At 51.3% G+C, this 21,354-nt stretch overlaps 2 protein-coding genes across 12 annotated transcripts in view; one reads left to right on the top strand and one right to left on the bottom strand.

The window, feature by feature from the left end:
• Window positions 1-17,883, top strand: part of CUNH1orf226 (chromosome unknown C1orf226 homolog) — a 213,897-nt gene extending 196,014 nt beyond the window's left edge. For 9 of the 10 annotated variants that reach the window (XM_070608217.1, XM_070608214.1, XM_070608218.1 and 6 more), the window contains 2 exons: window positions 13,038-13,347; window positions 14,181-17,883. In XM_070608217.1, the coding sequence (XP_070464318.1) occupies window positions 13,038-13,347; window positions 14,181-14,679 (809 nt within the window). In that variant the 3' untranslated portion in view covers window positions 14,680-17,883. Of the gene's footprint in view, window positions 1-8,296; window positions 10,093-13,037; window positions 13,348-14,180 lie in introns of those variants that run through there. The other variant, XM_070608222.1, reaches the window with a different exon arrangement.
• On the bottom strand, window positions 5,715-8,199 carry SPATA46 (spermatogenesis associated 46). 2 transcript variants are annotated; one of them, XM_008535819.2, is made up of 3 exons: window positions 8,065-8,199; window positions 6,787-6,900; window positions 5,715-6,350 (listed from the first exon to the last, which is right to left on the bottom strand). In XM_008535819.2, the coding sequence occupies exons 1-3, from the start codon at window positions 8,165-8,167 to the stop codon at window positions 5,818-5,820; spliced, it is 750 nt and encodes a 249-aa protein (XP_008534041.2). In that variant the 5' UTR covers window positions 8,168-8,199; the 3' UTR covers window positions 5,715-5,817. The 2 variants fall into 2 exon arrangements, with proteins under 2 accessions (XP_008534041.2, XP_008534043.2); XM_008535821.2 differs by lacking the exon at window positions 6,787-6,900 and having other exon boundaries at window positions 8,065-8,196.
• Window positions 17,884-21,354: the final 3,471 nt, after the last annotated feature.

The following is a 21,354-nucleotide window of genomic DNA, read 5'->3' as shown; positions in this document are numbered from 1 at the left end:
TTGGAGGCTGGGAGGCTGACCCCTTCTCTCCTGTGTCCTGCCTCAGGGGCTATGCCAGCTGAAGCGTTTGTAGCACTCTCGCCTCTCTGAAAGACTCGGAGCCCCCAGCCTTACCTCTCAACCTGTCCCCTCCACTGGGCAGTAGTGGTCAGTTTTCATTGCAAAAAAATGGACACAGGCTGGTAGCTGAGATGGCTTATGTGCCCTCTTCAGAATCACTGCCACTTAGGTCAGGGACCATAGCCATGTCACCCTTGACCCATCTCTCCGTGGGTGCATGCCTCGAGCACACCTGTAAGAAGTACCCTGTGCAGTTCTCTTATCTTCTGCCATCTAGGCCTGGCCTAGAGATAACCACTCGGTACAGTGGGCTGATGGAGGCAAGGAGACAAGCTCCTTTGGCTCCAGTAAGGCAATCAGTGGCTGTTAACAGATCTAAAGATGCCTGAAGAGAGAGCTGAGACATGCTCAAGTCATGTGTTTGGGCAATTAAGTCTTCATCCTGGACAACAAACCGCAGACCCAGACTGCAGTATTATTTCAGAGTCAATTGGTAAGGATGTGGTTGCCCCAAAATAGAGTTCTTCAACCCTTACTTTGCTTTATAATTTATATAAATGAAAGTGCAGGTCTTTTCTTATAGCTACAGTTGCATTTCTTCTAGACCAGAAAGTCCAAATTAAAGAATATAAATGCAGCTTTATGTACTGTCCTTGATGCACCAGGGTGTCAGTGGAAATAGGACGAGTACATGTGTGTGTATGTGTGTGTATACGTGTGCTTGTATGTACACACATGTGAGGGACGGTGTATACATGTGTGTAGGCCTGTGAGAAGCAATGGGAGAGAAGAGAATGGGGATCTCCAGGGTGTTTGAATCAACAGTAGGTTTGTGTTCTTTTCCAAACGTGCATTTAGAGAGGGGTGGTTCTGTTTCTTATATTTTCTAATTAACTGTTGGAAGTAGGTCTGGACACACAAGGGAAGGGAAAACCTAGAAAGTGAGATCCACAAAGCTACAGGAGCTGATGTCAGGAATCCGATTTGGCGGAGTCTCGCTAGTTTATAGAGTTCTAACGCAGACTTCCTTGAGTGTGGGACCTCTTAAATCATTAAAATCTTGAGTCTTCAGGGGAGTGGAAGGTCTGGCTTCGCGAGGCCCACTGTCTGCAAGCAGGAGCTGAGGATCAAGCCAGAGGCCGGTGGATTAGGTGTGTGGAATGTGGTAGGAGAGGGCGTGGATGGGGTGGGTGGGGAAGAGAGTTTCTACAACGGTCTTGAAAAGTTTGCAAAGGAAAAGAAGAAAGGAAATGGAGGAGAGATTAAAGAAGTGGAGAGACCAGTTATCTGCACCGTTGACTTGGGACCCATTAGAGAGCCCTGCCCTCGGAGTGCCCCATGGTAGTTTCCGCCTGCCTCGCCCATCCTTTCCCCAGTTCAGGCCCTCCCTGGAGCACTGGTTTATGTGTTGGCATCCTCCCCAGTGTGATCCAAACCAGGGCACACTGCGGGTATACAGGTGGGAGACACAGGATGGATCTAGGGGCCTTGAAGGGTCACCAGCCCCGGGGCAGGAAAGGGAACATTGCAGACCTGATTTCCCAGCGATGTCACCCTGTCCTCCTCCCTCCTTACTTCTTGCTCTGCTAACTCAACTCCTGCCTTTCTCCTTTTTAATCTTTCTACTCTGCGCTATATGGAAGATAAGTGGACACTAGGGGCACCTCCCTTATGGGTCCCTCTCCCAGGTGCCAGCAGACTCTTGGGCACACAAGGCTCTCACAGTTGCAGAGCCAGGAAAGAACTTCTCTGCACAGGATGGACTGTATATTGGGATTGAAAATGCTACTCCTTATATTCCTGCTTACATCAGCACTCTCTGTAAAGCCTCTTCATAGCCTCACCTCTCTCAGCTGCTCTGGTTTAGGAGTTGGATTCCTTTCATTTACCCTCTGCCTGACTGCTTCCTCCCGCCCCTGCCCCGGAGCCCTCTACTTCCTCTAACTGTTGTGTCGTTAACTCTGTTGGATCAACTCTCTGGGAAAAGATTCTGTTCATGTAAGTGCACTTACTCCCTGGATGTTGTCACTAGTCTAGTGGCTTTTGCTAAATAAACCTTTCTTATTTCTAAATGCTTTTCCATTGTCTTTTCTTGCTTCTTCTATTCTACCTGGTCCTTCTCTCCCCCTAACTTCCACTCCACTTCCCAAGCGGGGTGGCATCAGCTCTGTGACACACGGTTCCCAAGGGTGTGGTGTTTAGAAAGAATTCACATGTTCCTGCAAGGAGAGGAGGAAGGTGGGGCCTTCAGGTGTAGTTTATTTGGACCAGCCTTGCAAGGTTAGGTCTACCCCCAGGGAGGATTTTGCGCCCCCAGGGGACATTTGGCAATGTCTGGAGACATTTTTGGTTGTCACCACTGGGGGAGGGATGGTGTTGGCACGTAGTGGGTGAAAGCCAGAGATGCAGCTAAATACTCTACAACGCGCAGGACAATCCCCACAACAAAGAATTATCCAGTCCAAAATGTCCATAGTACCCGGGTTAAGAACCCCGGTCTATACCTGTTTTTTTCAGACTCACTCAATCCCGGGTCTTTTGAAACTCCAAATATTGTTGGAATAGATGAGAAGTGGCAGTGAGTTTTGAGTGCTTGAAAAAGTATGACACCGTAGACATTTTCAGATACAACTAAGATCATCAAGATTATAAAGGTTCACTGACTCCCTGACTAAATGTCTGAAATATGTGGCTGGTAGCATTCTCAATGGGCACATTTCAGGAATGTCTATACTGGAGGCAAAGCAGGCTCCTCCCACACCTGCCTGGAAAGACGATGGTGCCATTGCAACCCGGCTCAGCAGAGGAGTCCTGACACATGGGGGTATGGGCTTTCCTTTGGGGAGCAGAAAGGAAAGGGGAGGAGGAATGCTGCTAAGGGGGGTGTTAGAGAAATGAGGAGCTGCAGGATCTCGCAAAGCGACTTTCTGGAAACCAGATTCCTTTGGCTAGAACTTTTAGCCATTTTGAAGGCAGAGGGTTTGTTAAGCCTTTGTCAAGCCCAGGCCTGAAGGAAGGTTGGGAGGGTCACATCAACCAGGTTCATGTGCCCTCTGCCCTTTCTGGATGAATGCACTGGACTGAGCCTTATTTTATTATCTGTAAAATGGGGATAAAATATAACATACAGCTAAAGGCTAAAAGACTGCATTTTTTTTTTTAGGATTGGCATCTGAGCTAACATCTATTGCCAGCCTTTTTTTTTTTCCTTCTTCTTCTCCCCAAAGCTCCCTGGTACATAGTTGTATATTCTAGTTGTGAGTGACTTTGGTTGTGGCATGTGGGACGCCGCCTCAGCATGGCCTGATGAGCACTGCCATGTCCACACCCAGGATCCAAACCTGCGAAACCCTGGGCCACCAAAGCGGAGTGCATGAACTTAACCACTCGGCCACGGGTCCGGCCCCAAGGAGACTGCATTTTTAAAAGGAGACAGGAGGGTGTCTGGCAGTGGCCCAGGCTGGGCACTAGACAGTTTATTTTCTAATGTACCGGGGAGAAGGGGGAGGCCAGGCCTGTACTGCTCAGTACAGTTGTGTGCAGGGTTCATTTTCCTTTCTTTTGAGGAAGATTAGCCCTGAGCTAACATCTGCTGTCAATCCTCCTCTTTTTGCTGAGGAAGACTGGCCCTGAGCTAACATCTGTGCCCATCTTCCTTTACTTTATACGTGGGACGCCTACCACAGCATGGCTTGCCAAGTGGTGCCATGTCCGCCCCCGGGATCTGAACCGGTGAACCCCAGGCAGCTGAAGCGGCACATGCACACTTAACCGCTCTGCCACCGGGCCGGCCCCGAGGGTGCATCTTCTGCTGTGCTGAAACTTTACTCAGAATTCTGTCCTGAGAAATTTGCTGGGGTTATAGTGGCCCTGGGCTTAGTCGCCAACCATTGGATGGCTTTCCCTCTTTTTTTTAACATGTTCTGTGCCTGTGGTACGGGTGCCCTGGAGGAGGGAATGTGGGCTGGGCAGACAGTGCGAGAGCAGATGAGGAGCCAGTTCCTCTCCTGGTTCTCCCACAGACGGTAGTGAGACCATGAGCGGCCTCCTCCTGTCCACCCCCGTCCCCCTCCCTGTACTCCCTCAAGAGCCCCATCAAGGGGGACACACATGCACAGTGATGTGTGTGAGGAGAAGCCTTGGAGCCCTCAGGTGGCTTTCCCATTTAGGGAAACGAGGTCAGAGTGAGGACTGAAGACTTGCCCGGAGTCACTGATCTGCTCCCTCAGGGAACTGGGCCCTGGGAGTATTGTCAGGGCTGCCTGGAGACCACCTCGCCCCAGAGTGGGCGGGTGGGCCTCCACATGTCCTGGCTCTCAGCCCAGCAGGAGCCTGCAGGTCAGGTAGACTCAGGGACTCTGGCTGGGTGGGTGGAGCCTGGGGAAAGAGCAAGGTGAGGAGCAGGGGATGGTATGCAGGGCTGGGAGTGGTCTCACAGCTTGGGGCATGGTGGGGTTTGAGTCTAGTCTCTTACTCTGTGGGGACGAAGGAACCACAAACGATTTTTCAACAAAACCGTGGTAAGCCAAAGCAGCTCTGCTAAACCATAAAGTGGGGCTTCAGGAAGACTTACTCTGTCACTGGAAGGTAAGGGGAGACCATCCACCCCACCTATTGGCCAACCAGTGGGGAGGCAGGATGAACGGGGAGGGTTGGTGCCAGAGTCTCTGAAAGGAAGTGCCCCACTGTGGTGAAAGGGCCCACTGAGTCATTAGGGAGATGAAATGAGAGGTAAATAAGGCCTAAAAATAAGACCATTGAGCATTCAGCTTTTCTTTTTCTTTTTTTTTTTAACCACATAATGGGCAAAGCAGAGGTCCTTGCTGCATCCCTGATACTCACCTGTTTTTCTGGGTCAGAGCTGGCAGTGAAGTTTGCTCAGAAATGGAATGAGAATCAGGGCTGGGACGTTACTTGGTGACGGAAAGTGCTGTTTTCACATGTTTCCCTGCCCGTTTTGACATGACTCAACACAGCTGTATAAAGATGCCCCTGGGTCAAAAATGATTCTGTTCTGCTTCAGCCAGAGGTGCCCCTTCCAAGTGAGGGACTGTGGTATAGGTGGCAGGAATGGGTCCCCACCCTCTTTGCCTCTTCTCTGCCTTGTGCTAGGGTATGTCGTCCCCCGCTTCCACCCCTCAGAAGCTCTGACATCTAAGGAGCTGTCAAACTGCAGAGGCTCTGCAAATAGAACCTTCCCCATGCTGATAGGAAAGGACATTCAACCCTCTGCCCTCAGTGAGCTCTCCCCTAGTGTTTGTGGGGGGAGCCGGGGCAAGGACTGGTCCCAGGGGACCAGCAAGAAGGCCAGGATCTTAGGGCTGTAGCTCTCAGACTTGAGCTGCGTCAGCATCACCTGCAGGGCTGGTTAGAACACAGATTGCGGGGCTCACCCCCAGAGTCCTGGTTCAGTAGGCCAGAGGATTTCATTCCTAAGAAGTTCCCCAGGGACACTGATACTGCTGGTCTGCACACCTCACCTTGAGAACCACTGTCTTGGAGGATATTACCAAAGTTTGGGTATTGTCTTTATAAAAAAGAGGGGGTAGGCCTGGGGTTGCTAAGCAACTGTTAGCCCAAGGGGAAGGGGACGGGGACTCAGGACTGGGAGGGATAGCAGGTGGTGCAGGGTGACCTCAGACTTGACAGAGGGCTGTGACTAACTTCGGTTTATTGACATCTCTCTAGAGACATGAATAGGCTTCAGCCCCTGTTAACCTGAGGGGTCCACTTTAACAAGGCAGCTGCCACCATCCTTCAGGGCTGCTTGAAGGCCTGGCAGCTACCGGAGGAGAGCCTGTCTCCCGGCCGGGCCTTCTGCTCCTTGCTCCAGAGGGTTTTGAGCTTACGGTAGTACACCTTGCAGCTGAAGCCCTCCTTGAAGCCCCCTTTGATGTGGCTCTTGAGGGAGTGCAGGGTGGGGTACATGCGGCAGCAGGCCACGCACTTGAAGCCATTCTGCTGAGCTGGGTGCCACTTGGAGGCCATTAGGATGTCCCGGGACGTGATGGAGTCCATGGAGTCCAGGCCGTGCCTGGATTTCTTGGTGGCCTCTCGGGGGCAGGGGTTCTCTGCAGAGGAAGAGGATGAGCAGATGCTTTCAGCCATGTCTTCGGGAAGGCAGTTGTCCCCGCTGCCCTCGTCCCGCTGCACCTCTGGGAAGCTGTGGGCCTCCAGGTGGCTCTCTTTGTCCGTGCATACGAAGTAGCTGTAAGGGGAGAACCAGGGCCGGTAGATAATGCAGTTCCGTCTCAGCTGCTCCTCATTCTGGGGGTCCCCCAAGATGCAGTCTGCAAAGGAAAGGCTGAGTCTGAGCCTCAGGCCATGGGCAGGGGCCAGTGAGGCCTGGGGCCGCTGAAGGCCGTGGAATAAGCAGAAGGCAGGCAGGCACCTTTCGTCGCCTCCTCTAAGGACAGACAGACCTCTGGCCTCCTATGATTCCTCTTTCCACCACCAATGGTTGTGGCCATTTTGCCAGCCTCACTGTCTTCCTGCAACAGGCCACTTAGGCAGAAATTACTGCTGCACACCAGTTTGAGAGACAGAAGAGGAGAGGTAGGAGGCCTCCACAGGCCTGTGGGTCTCTGCTAAGGGAAGGACCAGATAGGAGACTGCAGGGGAAAGGCAGTGGGTGGTTCTCTGGTGCGCAGGCACCCTTCCCTGAAAGGAGCAGCCCCTGTCCTCCCAGCCCCTCACCTGTGCCCGCCAAGTCAGAGACGGCCTCACCTGGTAAGAGCACTGTGTTAACCACGCCGTGCCGGAGAGCGCTGCTTTGGTACTGAGGTGGCAGGGCCTGTGCTGGGCTGGACCCCTCCGTGGGTAACGCAGCCTTAGCAATGTCTGGGGTACAGAGGAAGCACTCCAGTGAGCTGAGCAAGGTTGAGAGTCCTCTTCTTGCGACCCCCCGAAGACGTACCTAGAGGCTCAGCCTTGGTACTTTCAGGCATCGCAAAGCTGAAGCAAAACAACGACCGCTCTTGCACCCAGCTGGGCCGAGCTATTCCGGATGACACACTGGGGAATTCCAAATGGGGCAGTTTCACTGGGACCTGGGAAAGGTTCTCTCCAATGGAGAATTCAAGAGGTGGACCGGGTAACAGCTTTCTTCCTGGCCCACCCCTCTCTCGACCCTCTTGCAGCTCACTGCCTGTGTGACTTCACTCTGCATTGCACCCCCTGGGTGTCCCCTAGGCTCCAGAGAGGAAGTGAGTCTGGTCCCGGGCTGCATAGCTGTGTTACATGGTCCCTTTGAGGGTGAGAAGCCAGTTTCTCCAATTGAAACATCTCCCACCAACAGCCAGAAAGAGTTCAGGTGGACCCTAGGTGGCTGCTAACACTTGGATAAAAAGCCGACCTGCCTCAAAGCCCAGAGCAGTAGCTGTACTCAGTTTGAGAAACAGTTGTATAAATGTCCTGTGTATAGACAAATGGATGTTTAGAACTACTCCACAGAGCAATACTTCTCAAACCTTAATGTCATAGGAATCACCTGGAGATCTTGTTAAAAATGCAGATTCTGCTTCAGCAGGTCTGGGGTCAGCCTGAGATCCTGCATTTCTAACAAGCTCCCAGGTGATGCTGTTGTTGCAGGTCCACAGGCCACACTAGCAAGTCCTGAGAGCATCCAGCTTTCTTCCATGATGTGCTCATCAGTTAATCCTGCCTCTTAGGCTCCTCCTGATAGCCTGATACTCTAGATCTCCTCCAGCTTGTCAAAACAGGGCTAAAACCAGCACATGCTCTTTATGTAGACAGACTGTCACCTTGAGATTTCGTGCAGAATTTAGAGAAGAAAACTTGACAACAAATGTTTCCCCCATCCTTCCCTTGCCAGAAATAAACAAACAGCAGGAACTGCTTATCATGGATGCAGCGTTTTGAAAAATTATTTTCTCCCCATGTGTAATTTCACTTTCTCACTAAATTATGCTCCTGTAACATGATCTGGTAGAGTACTCAATTGAAAGCTTCAAAAAACCACATTTTTATGACCCTTGAGTTTACCTGGCAAGCTGGTGGCATGTGAGGACATAGTATCAGGAAAAGTGCTCAGGGCACAGGAAGAGATTCCAGGTCCAGAGATGCTGAGGAGTGAGAAGTTCTCCATCGTCTGCCGACCATAGAGTATGGATATCACACGCCTGCTGCCAAGAGGCTGGTTGGGTTGTCCAGACGATAAACATTCTGAGCACAGTTGACATCACAAGAAGGTCACATGATTCTACTCACTGGCTGGGTTGTCCCTTTCAAAGATGGGTGGAGTCTGTTGCAAGCAAGATTAAGTTTTTTAAAGATTTTTGTTTTGACTTGTCCTTCTTCAGTGGCCTGCCTTGATGGAGAATACCCAGAGAGAAGGAAGAATATAGTAGAGACTTGGTAGTGGCCCAATCTGTGTGCCCCGCTTTGCTCTTCTCTGTCACTCTTCTGTGTCATTGCTGTCACCCCCCAGCTCTGGGAACCTCTGTCTTCTCTGAATGACATCCTTGCTTTCCTTCTCCATCATCTGCCTGAACTCTGAGCCAGGTATTTTTGTTGTTTTGCTTTAGTTTCTGTTCTTTGGTTTGAGGTGTATTTTTTACATTTTCTTTGGAAATAATTTCAGACATTAAAAAGTTGCAAAAATAAAATTAGTACAAAAACATCCATTTGCCCTGTATCCACATTTTCCTATTTGTTAATCTTCTACCTATTTTGCTTTATCGACTCCCTCCCTCTCTCTGTCTCTGTGTGTGTATACATTTTTTTTTTCTGAGTTATTTGAAGGTAAGTTACAAACGTAAAGTCCCTTTGTGCCTAAATACTTCAACGTGTACTTCCTAAGAATAGGGACCAGATATTGTTTTAAATGGTTGGTGCTATTTTTAGCAAATGACTAAAACACAAATGGGTGGCTTACTCAACACTGTTTTGCTCATCATAGGCAGTTTGCTGGTGAGACTGCAGACTCCAGAGTGGCAAGGTCGCCCCTTCTCTTTGCTTCACTTTTGTCATAGAACAACCTAGCACGCTAGAGAGATGTGGAATCAGGGTGAAAGCTGATGATGCTGCTTTGAATATAAGCGGAAGGTGCCCCACTCCAGGTGCTCACGACAGGTGTCAACTAGTTACATGCAGTGCTTTGGATCTAAATGTGGATGTGTTTATGCTGTGAGGGAAAGAGCTGGCCCGCTCCGTGAGGAGCAGTGGGCTCCTCTGCAGTGTGTGGAGTGAGTATGTGAGCTTCGGCACACGAGAGCCCAGAGTTGTCTTCCTGTCTCTTATTTATTCATAGTGTTTACACATTTTCCGGACTGTGTAGAGAACTTGATTTCCTTGTGTGCCTCCTTCATAGCCTGGTTTGGAACATTAGAACGAGTTGGAATGTAAATTGATGCCATGCACTCTGGAAAGTTTGAGGCTCTTTGCAATTTCCCTTGGCCATTGTGGTAGAGAGAAAGATCATGGGTCTGGGAGTCAGCATGTGTGTGTTCTCATTCCCTCTCCGCCACTAGCTCCCTGTGTGGTATTAGGCAGACCTCTCTGCCACCTGTGTTTCTTTCCATTTTGTTAATTTAGACAGTTGGAGTAGGTGAGCATCTTCCTGGTCTAAAACCTAGTGATTTACATGTGGAAATGAGACAGTATAGTAATGAGTGGTGCACACAGGATCCAGAAGGCTTAGAATGTCATCCTGCCTTGGCCGAATACCTTCCTCCTAGTGCCAGCTGGTGGAACTTCAGATATACTTAATGTCGAGAGGGCTGAAAATATTGGGGGAAATATGGAAGGCCACATCAGCTCCTGTTTGTAGAGTTTTTAAAATAGAACTCTGTTTTGGTTTAGTTATTGAAAAGTTTATGGGAACCTGGTTATCCAGGGTTTGTTATACTCCTAGTCGCAGGGCCTGTGTCTTGCATGCTGTATCCTCTCAGTATTTTGTTGCTGGTGGCCCAGGCAGAAGGTGACACTCTCGAAGTGGTCGGCCACTACATAAAATATGTCTCTCTCTCTCGTTTGTTTCCCACCTGCTTTCCGAGCCCCTTTCTCGGACAGGTAAGACCATCTTTCTTATGGATGACTTACGCCCCCAATGCTCCCCTCTGCTTGGGTTTGTGCATGTTGGTGGGGGGGGTGCTGTTGGGAGGGCCACTCAACTGGGGTCCCATCATCTTTCTTTCCACCATCGCCATTATTTCCTGAACCACCAAGCTTCCAGCCCTGAGGAAGGGAGGGACAGGGTGCAGGGTCATTAGCGCAACAGCAGGAAAGGGGCGTACTGCACATCCCTTGGATGTGGAGATGGAGGGAGCCCCAGCCAGAGGCCCACTTTGGAGAAAAGGGCAGTTTGTCCCAGTCTGACCTCAAGAGCCCCTGTGGACCACTGCCAGAGGAGGGGTTTGGAGTGGCTCTTGTAAATCGAAAAAGGCTTGGGAACAGTTTCTCTACAATATCAGCCCATAATGCAGTCAGTTTTTAAGTATTCATATAAAAAGTCAATTAAACTAACTTATTAAATGCTTACTATTGTGCAAGGCCCTATGCTGAGCATTATAGAAAATAAAAATCACTTCAGATGCCACATCCCCTCGAGGAGCTTACCATTTTATTACAGAGACAAGATGTATTTACCTCAAAGACTTAGAGAATGGTAAAGAGAGTGTGTGATGGGCTATCTTTAAATTACTTAAGAATTCAGTGTATATCTTCTGAAGGGAAGAGAGCAAGAAATACAGGATATCCAAAATGGTGCATTATGCAGAAGTTACATTTATTCTAATGTGTTTTGAAAATAATAATGGGGCTCACAATTTACAAATCACTTTGACAGAAGTTTTTGGTCCATATGCTTTTTGAAATGAGTGTGACTGCTCTGAAAATTCACTTTAAACCGATAAGGAAACTGCCACGGAAGTATCTTAGCCAGGAAGTGGGGGGATTTGCCTTCCCCAGCGTACCTCTCTTGAACATTTGCTCTCCTTTCATGGTGGCCCAAATACTTTTCTGGTTTTGGAGAAAATAGTTAAATGCTTTAGTTTCCGAGGGCTCCTCTGCCAGTTTGCAGATTTCATGATTAAAGAAAAATTAGGAGGATGTGGGATATGATAGGCAAATTATGCAAAAGTGGATGACATGGCAAGACACACTCTTAGGAGAAGAATCAGGAATTGATAACCCTGTCGTAGGGGTGGGCTGGGAACTCCTGCTAGTGTGTTGGGTCTATACCTGGAGCCCAGCCAGCCTGAACCGATCAGTTCTGCGCCCCGTATCCCAAGGATGCTCTGATTGCGTTCCCGGCACATCCCCCCTGCAGTGGTGCTTTCCCTATGCGTGGGTTGGGGCGGTTACAGAGGTGAAGGCTGTGGGGTTCATCCCCACAGAGGAAGAGCTCCACTCCTCTTCCCACAGCTTCCTCCTGCTGCCCAAAGACCCTTAGACTATGGCTTATCTAGGTAGTTGGCTCAGAAGGGATATCACTGCTGAAACCACAATAAAGAGAACTGTTCCCCTGACCCAAGACTCAGCAGCGCAGGGCAGAGAAAACTGCTTTATGCGAAAGTTCGACAGAAGAAAAGATCCACCTTGACCTCAGTTACTCTTAGGAAGACTCATCGAGAATAGGTACTTGGCAGAGGTCTTGACTTGGAGAGGAGCCTAGTGACCTCCTTTTCCGAGACTGACAAAATATCTGGGGCAGTTGGTAAGGACAGAAAGCACAGGCCTGCTTCCAAGGCCCCAGAGAGGGTCTGACTACCTTAAGGACTGAGAGGGATTTCCAGGTGAGGAGAGGATGCCCGGATGTGAGTGCATGGACAGCATGGCTTAGAGCCCTGAGCTCTAGCCGTTCCAACTACAAACCTTGGGGCTACAATCTTGGCCTCCACAATTCTGCATCTGCAGAACAGGTTTGGCAAATCAATTCAAGATACTTTTGGAGTACCTACTATGTGCTAGACCCAGGCCAGCTGGTGAAGATACAAAGATGAATGAGACCTGGCCTCTGCTCTGCAAATATTTACAACCCAGTGGGTCTACATCCAGCCCTTTGAGTGAATCGTTCTAGCCAAAAGAGGACTGTCTACCAGGCACATTTAGGCGACCGTTCTGTGATCCAAGCCTGGGCAAAGCAGTGAAGGGACCTGAGCTTTGGGTTTAAGTATTTGTATAAAAAGTCAACTAAACTAACTTATTAAACGCCTACCGTTCTGCAAGGCCAATAGTTCTAGCCCCTCCAGTAATTGGCCCTGTGATCTCAAGCCTGGCAGTTCATTGTTACTCTGAACCCCATCTTCCTCATCTATCAACATATATCTTACCAGGCCCCACCTTGCTAGATTGCCATGAGGATTAAGTGAGCTGGTGTTTGTCAAGCTCCTCCTGCTTCGTTGGCAGCGAGTACTTGTCCATTTGGTGTGACCTGGTTCTCAAGCACCACTTAGCCTCTCTCTGCCTGCTGCTGGCCCGTTCTCCCAAGTTCTACCTCAGGAGAAGTGAGCAACTGCTGGCCCACTTTTCCGTGGAGAAAATGTGCTCCACACATGGCTTTTCAGTGGGGAGCTTCCGCTCCAGGCCTCGCGTTTGCCATCCCTCCACTGGCTTCTGTCCCAGGGCTTGAGTCAGAGAGCTCAGCGTGTGTTCACAGCTCAATGTCATATAGCATTGCTTCATCCTCATTTTTTCTTTACTTCAGAGGGCGTGGTGAGCCCAAGGTAAGGGTCAAGGTCAAGCTGTGAGTCAAGGAGGTAGGTTTAAGGGGAGAAGTTAGCTTTTTTATGGCTGGAGTTCATCACTGATTAACTTGATTGGGGCAGAACTAGAATTTCTAGTCCCACATCCCATCAAGAAAACTGGATGGGAAGGTTCAAGAGTGTCTTTACTGGCTCTTTCATGACTATTTCCAAAGCCCTGTGAAGTTACAAGTTGTGGGCGTGGCGTAAGGAAAAGACAAGCCCCACTGCCCTCTACTCACCGGCTCCCTGTCTCTCCCTCTTTGTTCCTAGTGGACCACAGCATGTTTGAGAACTTGAACACAGCCCTCACGCCAAAGCTCCAGGCGAGCCGCTCCTTCCCCCACTTGTCCAGGCCCGCGGCCCCCAGCTCTGCCGCCCTCGGGTCTGTGGAGCCTGGTGGGCCGGGACTCTGGGTGGGCAGCAGCCAGCACCTCAAGAACCTGGGCAAAGCCATGGGGGCGAAAGTTAATGACTTCCTGCGGAGAAAAGAACCCTTGAGCCTGGGCAGTGTGGGCGCGATGGAGATCAACAAGACAGCAGGGGCCCAACTGGCCAGTGGGGCTGACGTGGAGGGTGAAAGGTGAGTGCACATCTCCCCTCGCACCCAAAAGTCCCTACGGTTCTGTGGACCCACTGGAAGAGAGTCACAGACAAATGGGAGAAAATGACTCTAAAGGGGGGTGAAGTTGTCATGGGCACAATAGCTGACCGATTGGGCAATGTTAACGGGAGCTGACTTCACCCTCCATAGCTGTAGCTAGCGTTATGAGTGCCTGTCGTGTCTGAACGCTGTGCTACACCCTTCAGCTGCATTCTTTTACCTCCCCCTTACAGGAGCCCTCTGTGGTAGGCTATATTTCCATTTTGCAGATAACGCAAGTTCACAGAGGTAACGTGAGTAGCTTAGGATTACAAGTTAGTAGTTGTCAGAGCTGGATTCGAACCTAGGTAGCACCCAGAAGCTCCCCAGGTGGGTTCTGAAACCCAGCCATACCTGTGAACCGCGGCCCTGACTGCTCATAGAGGAGTGAGTGTCTGTCAGAGCCCACAGGGGCAGGGGAGGGAAACCCTCCCATTTCCAGGCCTTGTTTTAAACCGTATGCTCCCGAGGTGGTAACGTCCTTTACCAGGCTGATTGCATAGGTTCTGATGTGACACAGTTGACTGGGGGTCTCAGCGTTAATGCTCTGTGCTGCTCTGAACACTAAGTGAGGTTGTGACAGCCTGAAAGCCTGTTCTTGTGCTCAAGCTGCTGAGACCTGTGCACTAAACCGAGAATGAGAGCCCGAAGGTAAAGCGCTCACCAGGTGGGTGAGTCCAAAGTGCAGTTGGAGTCAGAGAAGCAGGAATGCAGCAGGGACTGGTGTCTCGCCGTTCTTAAAGGATGTGTGTTTATTGTCATCCACCTTACAGGTCAGCCCTGCAAGAAGCGTTCCCTCGGCTGGATCCTCCACCTCCCATAACCAGGAAGCGAACCCCTCGGGCTCTGAAGACCACTCAGGACATGCTCATTTCATCGCAGCCTGTCCTAAGCAACCTAGAGTGTGGGACAGAGCTGTCCCATGGGCAGCCCCAGGACTCCCCTCCCACTGCCCAGCCTGTCCCAGCAGACGCTTCAGAGCCAGAGGCCTCCATGGAAATGAGGGATAGGGGCGAGGCTCTGCCCAATGGAGAGGTTTCCCTGTCGGTACCTGACCTAATCCACAAGGACAGCCAGGACGAATCCAAGCTAAAGACGACTGAGTGCAGAAGGGCCTCCTCCCCTGGCCTCATGGAGAGAAATGGCCTCAAACTCAGCCTGAGCCCCATCGGCCTGGCTGAGTCACTGGAGGCCAGCAGCCCCCATCCTCGGGCACGGACCTCCAGCCTTGACAATGAGGGCCCTCACCCAGACCTGCTGTCCTTTGAGTAGAGCCTCTTCTCATCCCTGCTGGCCACCCCCCTTCCCCTCTGCTTTCCCCTCCCCTGTGCACCCTGGCCTTTGCCCCAGCTCCTCCGTGCCCTTTGCACAAGGCACCAGCAGAGAGCTGATTCTCTCACACAGGCCGGTGCAGGGCCAGAAGTCCAGGAGTAGTCCTAGTTAAAGAGTCCGTCTGCGGAATGGCAGAGGGACTGGGGTGCCGTCCCTCATCCTCATTTTCCGTAAGCTCCTCTGGGTGCCAGCTGCAGACCTTGGATGTTGGAGCTCCTCTGCTCCCGAGTTGCCCTGGCTTCCCATTGAATGGCAGGGCCACCAGCCCGGGATAGGGGCTTGCAGGGGTTCTGTTTGCCTGTCTCCACATGCTGCCTGCTCCCCTGTTCTTCTTGCTCCTCCCTGGTGGCTTGGGAGGCCTCCTGCCTCAGGGGGAGTTGGGCTGGATGAGGAATGATGGGCCTGGCTTGATGATGGTCCAGACCTAGAAAGCCACATACCCTGAGCACAGCCCAGTCAGGGCTCCTCCTGATCCCAGCACAGCACGGGCCCCTGGTTGTCACCTTGCCTCTGCCCTTGTGGCTGTGGACCAGAGAAGATGCTTACCAGGCCTGAGACCTTGAGGCAGCCTTGTTGCCTGGGGCTCTCAGGGTGTTTCCCGTCTGGCCAGATGGAGAAGGCAGTGAGCACTCCCTGGGGCAGGGCACAGAGCTGGCCACCGAGAGCGCCTGCCCCACGTGCCTGTCGGGGCGAGGCCTTGGGGAAGATGCCGTGAGCAGCTACACTTAGGGTCCTGCACAGAAGGAAAGACCAGGGCTTCCCTTGCTGTGAGTGAAGACAGGGCCTGGCAGGCCCAGCAGAAGCAGCAGAGTATGTTCTGGTCTTGTTTTGGCTGGGGGAGCCAGGAGCTTGGCTTTCAGGGCGCTGGTCCCAGGAGAACCCAAGCAGAAGTAGTGGAGAAGGCAGTGAAAACAGGACAAGGAAGGAGCAGTCACTGGGGGTCAGAGCAGCTCTTCAGGGATCTCCCACAGCCTGAAATGACGCAGTTCTAGGCTCCAGGCATGATAAATGCCTGAGCCAGAGTGAAGGATGTGGGAGTGGGGAATGCGATGAGACGCAGCCGTGGAGGTGCACTACTGTCTGTGAAGTGGAGGTGCTTTGCTCTTGTGTTGAAACTGCCTGAGCCTCCTGCTGCCCTGGTCTCCCTAGAGGGGCCTCTGGCCTGCCTTTCCCTGGTCCTGATGCCTCACCTGTCCTCTCTCAACCTTCCCTCAGGATCTCTGTGACTCGGTTCATCCAACCCCAACTGACTCCTGCCCTCCTGGGTTAACCCACTTTTGTGTTCCTGTCTCCCACCAGGGGTCCTGTCGTGCTGTCTTCCTGTGGCCAGGAGACCCTCTCAGGGGGTGATCCCCACCCTGGGGGCCTTTGCAGCAAGAAGGGCACATCCCTTTTCTTGAACCGCGTGGCAGTTCCCTGGGAGAAGGCTGGGACTGCCACATCCTGCAGGCAGGCCACTTCCTGTGACTTCTGCTGCGTCCTCTTTTCATTGTTCGGCTTCCACCCATGAGCTCCGGGGCACCCAGACCTCACTTCCCACTTCTTCTCATTACCTGGTTCCTGCTCCCCTCCCCGCCACCTCTGCCATATAAAACGTCCAAGCTGACTCCTATAGACCTGGGAGCCTGTGGGGGCAGGGATCGCCAGGGTGCGGCCGCCCTCCCTGCGTTCTTGTTTCTGCAGCTGTGCAAGCTTCCCACAGCGCTCCCACCCCTCTTCTTCTACCCTGTCTTCCATCACCCTGGCAAACAAGTCTTCACTGCATGCTCACAGTGAAGCCTTGTCTCCCCTTCCCTGCAAGGGTCCATGCGTGCCAGGCACCTTGCAGGCCATGGTGAGGTGAGCAGGACGTTACTGAATGTGTAGATCCTGCCTTACTCCAAGAACATCACAAGGATGCGATGTCTGACCCTGATGCTCAGAAACTCTCAGGACTAGCATTATTTGGGGGCCTGTGAGTTTTCCCAGAATGGCTTGGGGTTTGGCACAAAACAGAGCTGGGGATGTGGGGGCAGAGAGCCTGAATACCCATGCTGGAGGCTAGCCCTTTGATCTGAGCTTCCATACCAGAAGCTCTATTTGCTTCTCTAATGGGGAACTTAGCAGCTACCTGCACTCTGGGGCTGCCTCCCCCTCCCCCCAGGGACCAGGTGGCTCTGCCCAGGTGATGTCGTAACCACAGGCACAGATGTTGTAGGCCCAGGCTGGCTTAAGCACCCTGTTCTGCTCCCCACACCCAGCCACAGCTGAAGTCCTGGCCCTAAGGCCCTAAGGCCCAATATTAGCACAGAGATCCTACGAGGTTGTCCCAGAACCAGTGCCAGGGTGACCTCAGAGTTCCTCAGACTCATGTCTGATACTGAATAAGAGGCTGTGGGACCCCGCTCTAGTCTTAGCTGGCCTCTCTGTGATCTCCGCCTCACTGTCCTCCTGCAGCAGGGGTGATGCTGCAGCCTCGGGGGGGCCCTCTGAGGCTGAAATCTGGTCCTAGATGCTGTGGAAGTTGTGTGGTGCTAAGGGCTGAGTGCCACCCAAAGGCCCACAGAAACAAGGACTTTTAATCCTGCTGAGGGCCTGGGCTCAGCCCAGCTCTTCTACCCAAAGCCCCACCTGGCTCCCTGTGTCTGTCTCAACAGCCTGACCTTCCTATGATTGTAGCATGGCAACCACATGCCCCAACCCCCACCACGTGTATGCACACACACAAAGCCCTCAGTCCAGCTTCATGGCCCTTGGTGGCCCAGTCTGCCCAAGGGCAGGGTAACAAGGAGAAATGAAGAAACAATCATCTAGGTCCCCATAAGGAAGTTGGGGCCACAGAGTCTCTTCTCCCCCAACCCCACTGTAACCCCATACTCAGCACATAGCTTTATCCTGATAGATGACAAGGTGAGCTTCCAGAACCTGGCAGGAGGATGGCACATTGCCCTGCACGGAGAGAAATGTGTCTGTGTTATGTATGTGGATGATATGAAGCTGGACATGCATGTAATCCGTCGACTTTTAAAGAATAGAGAGGTTGGCCCCCATTTGGAGAAGGAAGATTACAGATCTATTCTGAGTATTTTCTAGAGATTTTCTATTTATATTTTTAGTAATTTTCTGGTAGAAGGACACTGCGCAATAAAATGATTTGGTTTGGTTTCTCTGCGTCGTTTTTTTCTCCTGACTGATGGGAATTGGTTGGTTTTCTTCAAGCCTGACTTGTCGGCCAGGGAGCACTGGCGTTTTGCTTTGTGGGCCTGGAAGAGTGAAACGTGAGGGTGATAGAAATGTGAGGGAGATGGGCGTTGCCGACAGCCGCCAACCTGAGACCCTTGGGGGAGAAGGATCTCTCAGGATATGCCATCGTGCGTTCCCCTAACTGGCTGCTATGAAATTGTCCCTCTTCCAACCCCACCTATGGCTGTTTCAGGAGCTTCAACGTGATGTGCACAGGTAAGACCCTCCTGCTAGAGAAGAAGCAGGGCGGAGGTGCAGGTGATCCCCAGATGGTCCTCTAGGCCAATAACTCTTAAACTGGGGTCCATAGCCGCCTTCCACCAAGGAGAGGACAGAGTTACATGTGTGCGTGTGCAGACCTTATTCAGCGAGGGACCAGAGTCTGAGTCATCATCAGTAAATGTCAGTGAAATCCCAGGGCTGCTGACAGGCCTTCTCCCAGACTGAGGCAACCCTGACGCTCGCTTACTGAGAGAATGTGGCTTGGAGCAGAGCTAGCCTGAGCCCCTTTGCCCCCCTGCTGCCCCCAGGCCAGTGTCAGATCCAGGGACCCAGAGGACTCACACAGCTGAGAATCAGCCAGGCCTTAAACTTCCTTAAAAGGGAGAAAATGGAGAAGAGACAGGAAGGGGAAGGAAAAGAGGGGTTTAGTCCGTTCACAGAAGCCACACACGTTTCTAGAGGAGGAAGGATGGGGCCTCTCTGCCCCGCCCTGCCATGTGCCCTGATGACCATGCCGGGGGTTGGGTTCTTCAGTTCAGCACACAGGGGTCCCTGGCTCCACATCGGATGTGCCTTGTGCATGACACTAAGTCTCCAGGCCTTTCTGCATGGAATTCCACTCCTACACTTCATTACTCAGAGGATGTGCAAGAGAACAACGGGTGCTCTAAGGTCGCTTGCTTGCTCTGCAGTGGGGCACGGCATGTTGTTCTGGGAAGGTAGGAGTAATGCAAAAACCAATCCAACGTATTCCATGCATGGGAAAAAGGCATGGAAAGTACAATAGCAACTCTTTCCTTTAAGCGTAAGCTCCAGCAACTTTCCGTCGGGCGACCTCTCCCATTGGATGGCTTCAAGATCGGCTCTGCAGTCACTCAGGTGTGAAATGGGCCTCTAATATGCCTTTCTTTCCCACTATTATGCAAAGTAGTTATTTTTGGCTCAGCTCAAATGTGAAAAATTGTAGTGTAAAAATAATTTTTAAGAAAATTTTTAAGTGTAAAAATGGATATGCATATGTCATGTTTTTTAATGTTCTGCTCTAAGCCGAGCCAGTGGTCTAGAAGCTGGTGTACAAAGATGCATTTATTCACACAATATATCCAAGCCCCTACCATGAGCTAAGTGTGTTGGGGCACTGTAGTAAGGTTGATGGAAAAGGGGTACGAGATTTCTCTCTCTCACTATGCTGACGTGGGTGGTGACGCCATTGTACCTACCCTCCCTGGCTTCATGTTAACAGGCTATGTTAGCAGGACATGAAAATACAATGGAAGCACCAAAGGGAGGGAGGGTTCATTTCAACTGAAGGAGTGTTCCTGTCCTCTGAGCTTAATCTGCCTGCAGTAGTTGCTGAAGGAAACTAATAATCCAAGGTCATCAGGAAACCCACTTCATTCCTGAAGTCCCCATGGGCTGGTAGGGGACCCCAGTGGGTATCCAGAATTTAGTGAGTGAGTTAATCCAGGACTACATCTCAGATGCTGCCCCAAACTCAGACAATTCCTTCTCGGTCAATTTACTCTGCTCTCAGACCTCGGAATTCCTTTCAAGTCAGTGAATCCTGGGCATGTTCTAGAGCTCTCTGTGCTTCTACTCCCTGTCCCCTCTCCAGCCCAGTCTCCACCACAGCAGAGCTTCCCAGTCCAGCCTGGCAGTGGGTAACTCAGCCATGGCTTCACTTTGAGATTCTGGCCTTCAGGGTCCCCTGGGCTTCACTCAGCAGTGTCCCTGCTGGGCCCACCGCTGAGTTTGGGGTACACCATCTGGAGCTCCCGCTGTGGCTCCTCTGTGTGTGGGAACAAGTAATTAAATCCACACAAAGAAATAAAGCCCTTGCAGATGAATCCCCCTCTCCCCCGGGACAACTTTATAAGTGCTGATGGCATTTAATGTCCTTCATCTCTGCCAAGGAAATCTACTCTGGAAACTTTAATTGAAGTTGTCCAGTGAAAGCATCCTCGAGTGCTTTACCCCTCCAGGACGCCCTCCTCCCTGCTGCCATTGGCACCGGGAGCACTCGATTAAAACCCAGAGTCCCCCACCACTGACTTCCTACTAATGAAAAAATTCCTCTGTGTTCCGTATCCAGGGCCAGACCCTCCTGAGATTCAAATCCTCTTTGTGTCCAGCTTATGTCCAGCTGCTGCCATGATAAACAGTCCAACTCCAGGGAGCCTGGGGAGGCTCTACCCCATGAAACGAATCACTCGATTATTGACCACACAGGGAAGCAAACCTGAGGAAATGTGTAAGGACCAACTCAGACACACCAGGCTGGCTACTTTGTGTCTGGTGGGAGGTGCCTGGGGAATCTGTCAGTTACAGAGTAGGACACACTGCAAGTGTTTTTCCCTTGGAATAGACACACATGCACATAAAAATTCCCCAAAACAAGCAGCAATCTCCCAACATACTGCAATTTTGTTTTCTTTTTTACTGTTTAACCAGTCAGTGGTTTCCAGTGCCATCTGCTTAGCTACCTTCTTCCTTAAAGCACCCGCCATGTTCCCACCTTTTCCTTTCTAGGCTCTAGTTTATTATGTAACTCCTGTCGCTTTGGTCTGGTGTTGAAGCACAGCCAAGTGTTCAGCCTGCGCTATGGGCTAACTCACAGCAACTTATCATATCTCCCTGTGGTTACCTTGGGAATGGTCCAGGCCACCATGAGGCCAGTGAAGGAGCAGCCTGGCCTTTTGAGACAGAGGGAAGTCAACCCCATTAGCCTGCAAAGGGCTTGCAGCTTTGGTCAGTGGATGAGCTCCCTCTTCATCCTGAGCCCACAACGGACAGACCCAATTGCTGAACAGGAAAACTTGGAACAAGTCTGGACTACCATCTTGCCTACCTTCCCAGCAGTCTCTGGGTATCCAGTAAATTCCATTTCTGTCAACCTTCCTTTCTCAGTTTAAATCCTGGGTCCTCTGTGGCAAGAATTGTCAGAAAGGCTTTGCAGCATACCTGATGAATTCTCTTTAGACCTGGCCAAGGTGTGACATTTGCGGGAGCTGGGTCTCCTAGAGAGACTGTGTGGGCCATCTAGGAAATGATCCTACATGTAATAAAGCTAAAGGATGAGTCTGTGGTCAGCATCCCTGCCCGTGCCTCTCCCCAAGTGACCCTTACTCATCAATCAGCAGTTATGTAGGTGGTATAGGTTGTGACTAGGCT

The sequence above is a fragment of the Equus przewalskii genome, unplaced genomic scaffold, assembly GCF_037783145.1.
Source record: "Equus przewalskii isolate Varuska unplaced genomic scaffold, EquPr2 ChrUn-5, whole genome shotgun sequence".
Classification (NCBI taxonomy): Eukaryota; Metazoa; Chordata; class Mammalia; order Perissodactyla; family Equidae; genus Equus; species Equus przewalskii.
This window is presented reverse-complemented; position numbering and strand designations above follow the sequence as displayed.

What these genes read in the sequence shown, in the direction of transcription:
- SPATA46 (XM_008535819.2), bottom strand. Translation starts at nt 8,167, where the DNA reads ATGGAGAACTTCTCACTCCTCAGCATCTCTGGACCTGGAATCTCTTCC. An exon ending in ACATGCCACCAGCTTGCCAG is followed by an intron (nt 6,901 to 8,064) that starts GTAAACTCAAGG and finishes TCTGTACCCCAG; the next exon opens with ACATTGCTAAGGCTGCGTTA. An exon ending in TAACACAGTGCTCTTACCAG is followed by an intron (nt 6,351 to 6,786) that starts GTGAGGCCGTCT and finishes TTTCCTTTGCAG; the next exon opens with ACTGCATCTTGGGGGACCCC.